General features: G+C 36.8%; 2 protein-coding genes across 2 annotated transcripts; both read right to left on the bottom strand.

Moving 5' to 3' along the window:
- Positions 1-801, bottom strand: LOC119675437. Its single transcript, XM_038086635.1, has one exon. It carries the CDS (start codon positions 799-801, stop codon positions 1-3), a length of 801 nt encoding a protein of 266 aa, XP_037942563.1.
- A 1,228-nt stretch (positions 802-2,029) lies between these two features.
- On the bottom strand, positions 2,030-2,557 carry LOC119675438. Its single transcript, XM_038086636.1, has one exon. The coding sequence runs from the start codon at positions 2,555-2,557 to the stop codon at positions 2,030-2,032; it is 528 nt and encodes a 175-aa protein (XP_037942564.1).
- Between the last annotated feature and the right edge of the window lie 9,976 nt (positions 2,558-12,533).

Consider the following 12,533-nt stretch of genomic DNA (forward strand, 5'->3'; position numbering starts at 1 on the left):
TCAGCCAGTTCGATGTGCACTGCCTTGGTTACCATGCACACAAAGATTGCTACGTAAGCCTTCCGCACGGTTCGTACAGCCTTGGAGCCGAATGTTGAATGGACCGCAATAGTCTAAACCAGATCTTGCAAATGGTGGAGATGGGGTGACCCGAGCCTTTGGTAATGTCGCCATACGTTGTTTTAGCATTATGTATTTATGCCGCCTGGAAATCGCGCATGAAGGTATGCATTGCTTGACCAAAATGCGTGCCTGTAAAATCCAATATTTGTGTCGAATCGTATGAAGCATAATTTGTATACCGCCGTGAAGTGTGTCCTGATGCACCTGCCATATTAAAAGCCTGGCCAATGTGCTATCCTTCGGAAAAATGATTGGATGATGATGTGGCTCTGCCACCCTCGCATTATGTAGGCGTCCGCCTACTCGCAATATATTGTCCGCTGTGGAGTTGATGAATGGACTCAGTGCAATGAGCTTGCTGGATGTGGATATGGGCTGTGCCTTTTTCAGCTGCTTGATTTCCGCTGCGAAATATTTCGCTTGATCTGCCTTGATGTGGTTATTTAAAGCAATGTCCACTTCGCCTGTACAGATGTGTGTATGCGAACGAACCCGCTGATGTGCCTTTTGGAAACGCAATATGTATGCAGTAGTGCGCAGTAGCTTGCCAAGATGACTGAACCGGTCCAACAGATCTATGACGACCAATTCGTCGCCAGCAATGTAGTGTGTCTGTAATGCGGGTTGACCTATTACCTGCAATGCCTTCACCTTAAGTGGTTTTAACTCGCCTTCCATTATTGCCAGCTCTGCTGGTGCACAGTGGTGCAGCTCATTGATTGAATAATCAGTTGCATTATGTGCCACCATAATGCGTAGTTATGCAGCGCCAAAGGTGATATGCCACGACTGGCGCATTCAGCTGGGTTGAGTTTGGTAGGAATGTGATGCCAATGCCTGATATCTGTTATCGATTGAATGCAGCCAACGCGATTAGCAACGTACTGCTTTAATTGTGATGTGTTTTTGCGTAGCCAACATAGAACAATATTTGAGTCGGAGTATAGAGTGTATGCTACGTGCTCCAAATGCAAAACCTGCCTTGTTTCGTGGAAAAGAGTAGCCACCAACTGCGCAGCACAAAGTTCCAATCGGGGTACTGTTACCGAATGTAATGGTGCCACTTTAGTTTTTGATGCGATAATGTGACTCGTGATATTGCCATTGTGGTTTCTTGCCAAATAGAGTGCTGCAGCCATTGCCTTGACACTAGCATCGCAGAATCCGTGAAGTTGTATTTGATATCCGGGTTGCATGCCTATCCAACGCGGTATTCGCACTGCTTCCAGTTGGGACAGCTGCCTTCGGTATATGAGCCATTCTTGCAACAGTTCAAGTGGTAATGGGTCGTCCCATGCCAATTTTGCCTGCCAGAGTTTCTGTATGAAAAGTTTAGCCGTAATGATAACTGGTGCCAACATGCCAATTGGATCATATAATTTTGCGGCATCGCTAAGCACTTACCTTTTCGTAAGATGTTGTGCATCATAAGAGCTGACCTGATAGAAGAGTTCATCAGTGAGTGGATCCCAGTGCAAGCCAAGAACAGTAGTTTCTGCCAAGTGCGGATTAACCTGACATGAATCAGCATCGCCAAGAAGATGTGCCAAAATTTCAGCGCTATTTGATTTCCATTTTCTGAGATGGAACTGACCGTCTGCCAAAACAGATGAGACATCGGCCGCCAGTTGAATCGCCATGCCAATAGAAGGTGGATAGAAGGATGCTGTGCAAAGCAGTTTTAGCTCGTAATTCATCTGAGAGTTTATAAGAATTGTCTCTGCCACATTGCTGCATAGCGCGAACAGCCAAATATGTGCCACTGGTCGTGCCATATGTAACGGTAACCAATTGATATGTGCGAGTGGGCTGATCGGATGATTCCCGACAGAGGATCTGTTGCCACTGCCTATGCCTCTCGTCAACCTTGACTTGCCGAACATTTTCTCCACATCAGCTGGGAATGCTATCTGATGCTGCCTGAAGCGAAGCAAAAGGTTAAGTAATAAATCCTGTATTGGGGGCCAGCGAGTTGTGCATCATTTAATGATATGCCATTCGATGTTTTTTCGGAAGCATTGAATACGACTCGGAATTTTGCCATGACTGCATTATGTGAAATGTAGTATGCCTGAGATGGATCGCCTGAATGATGCTTAATAGGGTGCATGTGACCAAGTTGTTCGTATTCGCGCATAAAAGCCACATATGTTTGCCTGAGCTCTGAGTTGGATGCCAATTTTTGTTCCAACTGGTGAAATTGCCTGAGTGCCATCTGATGTGAATTGCCAAGTGGTGGAGCATCTGGTGTAAATGGTATTTGTACACAATAACTGCCATCATCAAAACGCTTATGTGTGCTCATGAAAATGCACTCGCAAAGATCAACTGCTGCTAGTTTATCGCCTTTAGCCATGTCAATTTCTTTGGATTCAAATAGCCTGTGTAGAAGGTCATCAACTCGCTCATCAGACGCTTCCACACGCAATGCCATAGATTGTTCCGCCTTGTAGTTATGCACGGTTGCTTCAGCTGGTCCAACCAACAACCCAGCCTAATTGCGTATTTTGTGCCACAGGATCATCAAGTTCGCCACGAACTATGCCATCTGCCAACAATTGGCCCCATACGTCTGAGCCAAGCAATGCATCTATAACACCAGTTTCGCCAAATTTCGGGTCTGTCAAAGGCAAATTGCGTAAATGCTGCCAACAGTTTTCCATGATTGGAACCACAGGGATTGCTGAGGTAATTTTGTTGATGATATAGAATTCAACATCCAAGTCAAATGAAGCATTGACAGTCGAAAATATGCGCATGATTGCCCGGCCATCAGTATATGGGCAATTGCCACTGCCAACGCCTTGTATTTGCAATGCACTTTTCTGCTTCCGCAGAGCCAGTTGATTAAAATATCGCGTACTCATTAGACTTACCTGAGAGCCTGGATCGCATAGAGCTCGACACGAGTCGATGTCGCCAAAGCCATTTAAGATGCGTATTTGTGCTGTTGCCAAGAGTTGCCCAATTGCCTATAGCAGCGAATGTCTGCATTGGATGGTATAGTCACTGATGCACACGTGGTGGGATGCCAGCCTGGTTCGGTTTCGCTGGTGCCTGAGGTGTAGTTTGTGCCTGCTGTTTGGACTCTTGCAAAGAAGGAGTTTGCGCTGGTTAACTTCGGCATTGTAGAGTATAATGCCTGCCATTGCATATGCGACAATTAGTTGAGCCACATGCCTTAGTGGAATGTCCAGGTTTCAAGCAATTGAAACAAAGATTCGAGCCTTTGAGCAATGAAGTCGGAAAAACTTGCGTGTTATGACGTATTGTGGCGGCGCTCTGCTTTTTTTCCTTTTTAAATCTGTATTAAAAGTTTATTTTATCAACTGTTGTGCTCAAAATTTTTTACAATTCAAATACTTGCCGATAATGGTGGAAAGTTACACCAACGGGTGTGATTTCTTGTGTTTTTATACATTTTAAATTGATTAATTTGAATCAAATACACTAAATCTTTTGTTTTTTTTTTGCAAAATAATAATTGCAATTGTTTTGTTTTGATTTAAAATCAGCTGATAGAGACAGCAATAATTACTATAAGGCGCGAACTAAAAAGCGCGCGAACTAGTGTTGATAAACGTTTCCAAAATTTATAAATAACTATAATAATAAGTAATATTATGTATATTTGATTAAGAATAATAAATACTTTTTGATTTATAATGAAAGAGTGCAATAAGTGCCGTTCTACTATACGTGGAGAGTCTGGTTTAGTTTGTGAAGGTGTATGTGGTAAAGCATATCACATTGCAACTAAATGTTCTGGTGTGGAGCAATCACATATTAATAGCCTTAATAATAAAATGATTCATTTTATTTGTGATGATTGCTTACAATATATACACAATGTTGACTTTTCTCTTAGAGAAATTAATGAAAGTGTGACCAAAAATAATAATTGTCTTAATGAATATAAAAATGAATTTAAAAAAGCCTTAAACGTTAACGAAAATGAAATTAAATGTTTATTAAAAGCTATAGAGGCAAAATATGCTGATAGGATTAAATCACTTGTTGAGGTCCAAAAATCATATGAAAACAAATTTAATGGACTTGAGCAAAAAATTACATTGTTATCTGATGTTATTAAAAAACAGAATGATGAACTAGCTATTAATACATCTAAGAATATAAACATGATTGAAAATAAAGATACTTTTGCTGCTAAGCTAAAAATGGGTATCAATGCTAATGTACTAATTACTGTGAAACCCATTAATAAACAACAGAGTGAAGAGACAAAAAAAGACTTAAAGAATAAAATTAACCCAACTCAGCTAAATGTTAAAGTGAACGGATTTCAGACTAGGCATGATGGCAGAGTAACTATTAAGTGCATTAACTCTAAAGAACGTGAAGTCCTTGCTAATGATATTAAGAAAAAACTAAGTGATCAATACGTCATTGAAACTCCTACATTGCGTAATCCCAAAGTGCTTATCTCAGGAATGAGTGAACAGTTAGATGGCGACAGTTTACTTCTCGCAATAAAAAATCAAAATAGTATCTCGCTCCAACACCTAAAAGTTTTAAAAGTATACGAATCTTATAAAAAGAAGAATACATTTAACGCCATAATTGAATTAGACGGTAAAGCTTTCAAACAAGTTATGAAAGATCGTAGAATTAATATCAGGTGGAATAGGTGCATCGTTTATGAGCATTTAAATGTTATGAGATGTTATAAATGCTGGGGCTTTAATCATAAAGCAAGTGTCTGCAAAGAAATTGACAATGTATGTGCTAAATGTAATGAGACTATGAGTATGCCATAAGGAGTGCAAAAATGTTTTTATTAAATGTGTTAATTGTGTTAAGGCAAAAAAAACTCTTAACCTTCGTGAGCTGAGTACGGATCATGATTGCAGAGATATTATGTGTAAGACGTTACAGCGGAGAATTAAACTAGAAGCAGAAAATACTAATTATTAATCATGGAAGATAAAACTTTAATTAATATTTTTTGTAAACAACAACGTGGTATTAATATAGTTCATTTTAATGCGAGAAGTCTTTCTGGCTTAAAATTAGATCATGTAAGAGCTGTTTTCGAAGACAGCAAAGTAGATGTTATCTGCATTTCTGAGACTTGGTTTGACTTCCATCTTGATAGTTCGTACCTATCTATAAACGACTTTGTTTTATTTAGACATGATAGGAAACATAAATTGGGTGGCGGCGTTGCTATTTATTGTAAATCATATTTAAGAAGTCAATTGATCTGTATATCGGAAGAAAGTGAAATTGAATTTTTATGTGTATGTATTTATTTAGGTAGTCATAAAATTCTTGTTTCTTGTGCTTATAACCCCAGTAAAAGGTACTGTAGTGGTCCTCTTTTTGAAGCCCTCCTTCCTATTGCTGTCAATTATGATTTTATTGCCATATTTGGCGATTTTAATATTGATATTCTTTTGAGCAATGCTAAAGTGTCTGCACTGAATGGCCTTATAGCTATGGTTGGTCTAAGCATTGTGAATAATACCGTGCCTACTAGATATAGTAATAATGTACGCCCAAGTCTCCTCGACTTAGTGATCGTGTCTGATCTGACCAAAGTGTTGTTATTTGATCAGATTTCGTTTGTTTCCGATCATGATTTATTATTTACTACCTTAGATTATTGTGTAACGAGAAATGTCAATCCCTCTCAATTTTCTTTCTGGGATTTTAAATCAGCTGATACTCAGTTATTATGTAGTGATTTTAGCACTGTTGACTGGAGTAATTGCTGGTTTGGTGCTTCAGTTGATGACAAATTGACAGTCTTAAACAATATAATTATTAATTATTTGCATCAGTATATTCCGTATCGTACTATACATGTTAAGAATTCTTCATGTCCATGGTTCAGTACTGACATCAAACGTATGATAAACAAGAGAAATAGGAAGTATGCAGTGTGGAAAAGATATCCGAATGTTTTTAACTGGACGCGGTTTAAAGCAGCTCGAAATTTGACTCGAATGGCTATTTATCTTGCTAAATCTAGGTTCATTAAATCTAAACTAGATACCTCATTACCTACAAAATCACTTCGGAGCAACATCAAAGCTCTAGGGGTGGTTAATAGCTCAAGAAATGTATGTAGCATTGATCCTAACATTTTAAATGATTTCTTTGTTCCTATAGGAGATAGATTGAACGTTGCTCCGGTCTTCCCTGAACTTGAGAGTGTTCCCCCCGAACGCAGTTTTGACTTTATATGTGTTAGTGAAGAAACTGTCTTTAATAATGTCATGAAAATCAAGTCAAACGCTATTGGAATAGATGAAATTCCGCATAAATTTATTAAACTTATACTGCCGTTTATTATTACTCCTTTGACGCACATTATTAACCACTGTTTCACTACATCATGTTTTCCTACTGTTTGGAAAAAAGCCAAGATTATTCCAATTGAAAAAAAGGCTAATGCATCCTCATGTTCCGATTATCGCCCAATCAGTATTCTCCCTTCACTCTCTAAAGTGTGTGAGAACATTATGGCTGATCAAATACGTACTCATCTTAACTGCTTTAAACTTCTCTCTCCTCTCCAGTCTGGGTTTAAAAAAGGTCATAGCTGCACGACGGCAATGCTTAAGGTCCTCGAAGATATTCGATGTAGCTATGATCAAAACTTAGTAACATTTTTATGTCTCCTTGACTTTACTAAAGCTTTTGACTGTGTTGACCATTCTCTATTATGTAAAAAGCTTTTTCATTCCTTTTATTTTTCTAGGTCGGCCTCAGAATTTATTTATAGCTACTTAACTGGAAGGGAACAGGCTATACTCGTAGAGAATGCTTTTTCTAATTTCAAACCTTTATTTACTGGGGTACCTCAAGGCTCTGTACTAGGACCTCTTTTATTTTCAATTTATATTGATGATATTTTTTCAATATGTAAGTATGCTAAATTGCATGCGTATGCAGATGATATTCTAATGTATCTATCTTGTCGGATTTCTGATATTAATGACCTCGTGCAAATGACTACTGCAGATTTATCATATATAGTGGTATGGGCTAAGCAAAATAATATGTTCCTTAATATAAACAAGTCTTCAATTCTACCAATTGTTAGGCTAAATATTAATGTTGATTTCTTGCCATTTCTTGCTGAGGTAATTTTGTTGATGATGTAGAATTCAACATCCAAGTCAAATGAAGCATTGACAGTCGAAAATATGCGCATGATTGCCCGGCCATCAGTATATGGGCAATTGCCACTGCCAACGCCTTGTATTTGCAATGCACTTTTCTGCTTCCGCAGAGCCAGTTGATTAAAATATCGCGTACTCATTAGACTTACCTGAGAGCCTGGATCGCATAGAGCTCGACACGAGTCGATGTCGCCAAAGCCATTTAAGATGCGTATTTGTGCTGTTGCCTATAGAGTTGCCCAATTGCCTATAGCAGCGAATGTCTGCATTGGATGGTATAGTCACTGATGCACACGTGGTGGGATGCCAGCCTGGTTCGGTTTCGCTGGTGCCTGAGGTGTAGTTTGTGCCTGCTGTTTGGACTCTTGCAAAGAAGGAGTTTGCGCTGGTTAACTTCGGCATTGTAGAGTATAATGCCTGCCATTGCATATGCGACAATTAGTTGAGCCACATGCCTTAGTGGAATGTCCAGGTTTCAAGCAATTGAAACAAAGATTCGAGCCTTTGAGCAATGAAGTCGGAAAAACTTGCGTGTTATGACGTATTTTGGCGGCGCTCTGCTTTTTTTCCTTTTTAAATCTGTATTAAAAGTTTATTTTATCAACTGTTGTGCTCAAAATTTTTTACAATTCAAATACTTGCCGATAATGGTGGAAAGTTACACCAACGGGTGTGATTTCTTGTGTTTTTATACATTTTAAATTGATTAATTTGAATCAAATACACTAAATCTTTTGTTTTTTTTTTGCAAAATAATAATTGCAATTGTTTTGTTTTGATTTAAAATCAGCTGATAGAGACAGCAATAATTACTATAAGGCGCGAACTAAAAAGCGCGCGAACTAGTGTTGATAAACGTTTCCAAAATTTATAAATAACTATAATAATAAGTAATATTATATTTGATTAAGAATAATAAATACTTTTTGATTTATAATGAAAGAGTGCAATAAGTGCCGTTCTACTATACGTGGAGAGTCTGGTTTAGTTTGTGAAGGTGTATGTGGTAAAGCATATCACATTGCAACTAAATGTTCTGGTGTGGAGCAATTACATATTAATAGCCTTAATAATAAAATGATTCATTTTATTTGTGATGATTGCTTACAATATATACACAATGTTGACTTTTCTCTTAGAGAAATTAATGATAGTGTGACCAAAAATAATAATTGTCTTAATGAATATAAAAATGAATTTAAAAAAGCCTTAAACGTTAACGAAAATGAAATTAAATGTTTATTAAAAGCTATAGAGGCAAAATATGCTGATAGGATTAAATCACTTGTTGAGGTCCAAAAATCATATGAAAACAAATTTAATGGACTTGAGCAAAAAATTACATTGTTATCTGATGTTATTAAAAAACAGAATGATGAACTAGCTATTAATACATCTAAGAATATAAACATGATTGAAAATAAAGATACTTTTGCTGCTAAGCTAAAAATGGGTATCAATGCTAATGTACTAATTACTGTGAAACCCATTAATAAACAACAGAGTGAAGAGACAAAAAAAGACTTAAAGAATAAAATTAACCCAACTCAGCTAAATGTTAAAGTGAACGGATTTCAGACTAGGCATGATGGCAGAGTAACTATTAAGTGCATTAACTCTAAAGAACGTGAAGTCCTTGCTAATGATATTAAGAAAAAACTAAGTGATCAATACGTCATTGAAACTCCTACATTGCGTAATCCCAAAGTGCTTATCTCAGGAATGAGTGAACAGTTAGATGGCGACAGTTTACTTCTCGCAATAAAAAATCAAAATAGTATCTCGCTCCAACACCTAAAAGTTTTAAAAGTATACGAATCTTATAAAAAGAAGAATACATTTAACGCCATAATTGAATTAGACGGTAAAGCTTTCAAACAAGTTATGAAAGATCGTAGAATTAATATCAGGTGGAATAGGTGCATCGTTTATGAGCATTTAAATGTTATGAGATGTTATAAATGCTGGGGCTTTAATCATAAAGCAAGTGTCTGCAAAGAAATTGACAATGTATGTGCTAAATGTAATGAGACTATGAGTATGCCATAAGGAGTGCAAAAATGTTTTTATTAAATGTGTTAATTGTGTTAAGGCAAAAAAAACTCTTAACCTTCGTGAGCTGAGTACGGATCATGATTGCAGAGATATTATGTGTAAGACGTTACAGCGGAGAATTAAACTAGAAGCAGAAAATACTAATTATTAATCATGGAAGATAAAACTTTAATTAATATTTTTTGTAAACAACAACGTGGTATTAATATAGTTCATTTTAATGCGAGAAGTCTTTCTGGCTTAAAATTAGATCATGTAAGAGCTGTTTTCGAAGACAGCAAAGTAGATGTTATCTGCGTTTCTGAGACTTGGTTTGACTTCCATCTTGATAGTTCGTACCTATCTATAAACGACTTTGTTTTATTTAGACATGATAGGAAACATAAATTGGGTGGCGGCGTTGCTATTTATTGTAAATCATATTTAAGAAGTCAATTGATCTGTATATCGGAAGAAAGTGAAATTGAATTTTTATGTGTATGTATTTATTTAGGTAGTCATAAAATTCTTGTTTCTTGTGCTTATAACCCCAGCAAAAGGTACTGTAGTGGTCCTCTTTTTGAAGCCCTCCTTCCTATTGCTGTCAATTTTGATTTTATTGCCATATTTGGCGATTTTAATATTGATATTCTTTTGAGCAATGCTAAAGTGTCTGCACTGAATGACCTTATAGCTTTGGTTGGTCTAAGCATTGTGAATAATACCGTGCCTACTAGATATAGTAATAATGTACGCCCAAGTCTCCTCGACTTAATGATCGTGTCTGATCTGACCAAAGTGTTGTTATTTGATCAGATTTCGTTTGTTTCCGATCATGATTTATTATTTACTACCTTAGATTATTGTGTAACGAGAAATGTCAATCCCTCTCAATTTTCTTTCTGGGATTTTAAATCAGCTGATACTCAGTTATTATGTAGTGATCTTTGCACTGTTGACTGGAGTAATTGCTGGTTTGGTGCTTCAGTTGATGACAAATTGACAGTCTTAAACAATATAATTATTGATTATTTGCATCAGTATATTCCGTATCGTACTATACATGTTAAGAATTCTTCATGTCCATGGTTCAGTACTGACATCAAACGTATGATAAACAAGAGAAATAGGAAGTATGCAGTGTGGAAAAGATATCCGAATGTTTTTAACTGGACGCGGTTTAAAGCAGCTCGAAATTTGACTCGAATGGTTATTTATCTTGATAAATCTAGGTTCATTAAATCTAAACTAGATACCTCATTACCTACAAAATCACTTTGGAGCAACATCAAAGCTCTAGGGGTGGTTAATAGCTCAAGAAATGTATGTAGCATTGATCCTAACATTTTAAATGATTTCTTTGTTCCTATAGGAGATAGATTGAACGTTGCTCCGGTCTTCCCTGAACTTGAGAGTGTTCCCCCCGAACGCAGTTTTGACTTTATATGTGTTAGTGAAGAAACTGTCTTCAATAATGTCATGAAAATCAAGTCAAACGCTATTGGAATAGATGAAATTCCGCATAAATTTATTAAACTTATACTGCCGTTTATTATTACTCCTTTGACGCACATTATTAACCACTGTTTCACTACATCATGTTTTCCTACTGTTTGGAAAAAAGCCAAGATTATTCCAATTGAAAAAAAGGCTAATGCATCCTCATGTTCCGATTATCACCCAATCAGTATTCTCCCTTCACTCTCTAAAGTGTGTGAGAACATTATGGCTGATCAAATACGTACTCATCTTAACTGCTTTAAACTTCTCTCTCCTCTCCAGTCTGGGTTTAAAAAAGGTCATAGTTGCACGACGGCAATGCTTAAGGTCCTCGAAGATATTCGATGTAGCTATGATCAAAACTTTGTAACATTTTTATGTCTCCTTGGCTTTACCAAAGCTTTTGACTGTGTTGACCATTCTCTATTATGTAAAAAGCTTTTTCATTTTTTTTATTTTTCTAGGTCGGCCTCAGAATTTATTTATAGCTACTTAACTGGAAGGGAACAGACTGTACTCGTAGAGAATGCTTTTTCTAATTTCAAACCCTTATTCACTGGGGTACCTCAAGGCTCTGTACTAGGACCTCTTTTATTTTCAATTTATATTGATGATATTTTTTCAATATGTAAGTATGCTAAATTGCATGCGTATGCAGATGATATTCTAATGTATCTATCTTGTCGGATTTCTGATATTAATGACCTCGTGCAAATGACTACTGCAGATTTATCATATATAGTGGTATGGGCTAAGCAAAATAATATGTTCCTTAATATAAACAAGTCTTCAATTCTACCAATTGCTAGGCTAAATATTAATGTTGATTTCTTGCCATTTTCATATGCTGAGGTTCATTTTGATTGATGACTGTAGAATTCACATCCAAGTCAAATGAAGCCCATTTGACAGTCGAAAATATGCGCAATGATGCCCGCCCATCAGTATATTGGGCAATTTTGCCACTGCCAACGCCTTATATTTTGCAATGCACTTTTCTGCTTTCGCAGAGCCCAGTTGTTAAAATAATCGACGTACTCAATTGACGTTACCTGGGCCTGGAATCGCATAGAAGCTCGACACGATGTCGATGTCGCCAAAGCCATTTAAGAGGCGTATTGTGTGTGTTGCCATATAGCGTTTGCCATTGCGTATAGCAAGCGAATGTTCTGCATTGGATGGCTTATAGTCACTGAATGCACACGTCGTGCGCTGGGATGCCAGCCTGGTTCGTTTCGCTAGGTGCTGAGGGTGTGTTTTGCTGCTTGTTTGACTCTTGCAAAGAAGGAGTTTGCGCTGCAGTTAACTTCGGCATTGTAGAGTATAATTGCCTGCCATTGCATATCGACAATTAGTTGAGCCACTTGCCTTAGTGGAATGTCCAGTTTCAAGCATTAGAAACAAAGATTCGAGCCTGAGCAATGAAGTCGGAAAACTTGCGTGTTATGACGTATTGTGGCGGCGCTCTGCTTTTTTTCCTTTTTAAATCTGTATTAAAAGTTTATTATATCAACTGTTATGCTCAAAATTTTTTACAATTCAAATACTTGCCGATAATGGTGGAAAGTTACACCAACGGGTGTGATTTTTTGTGTCTTTATACATTTTAAATTGATTAATTTGAATCAAATACACTAAATCTTTTGTTTTTTTTGCAAAATAATAATTGCAATTGTTTTGTTTTGATTTAAAATCAGCTGATAGAGACAGCAATAATTACTATAA

Source organism: Teleopsis dalmanni, chromosome 2 (assembly GCF_002237135.1).
Source record: "Teleopsis dalmanni isolate 2A chromosome 2, ASM223713v2, whole genome shotgun sequence".
Classification (NCBI taxonomy): domain Eukaryota; kingdom Metazoa; phylum Arthropoda; class Insecta; order Diptera; family Diopsidae; genus Teleopsis; species Teleopsis dalmanni.

Bases quoted from the DNA above. Each gene is read 5' to 3' on its own strand.
- LOC119675437 (XM_038086635.1), bottom strand. From the start codon at position 801: ATGGAAGGCGAGTTAAAACCACTTAAGGTGAAGGCATTGCAGGTAATA.
- LOC119675438 (XM_038086636.1), bottom strand. From the start codon at position 2,557: ATGGCATTGCGTGTGGAAGCGTCTGATGAGCGAGTTGATGACCTTCTA.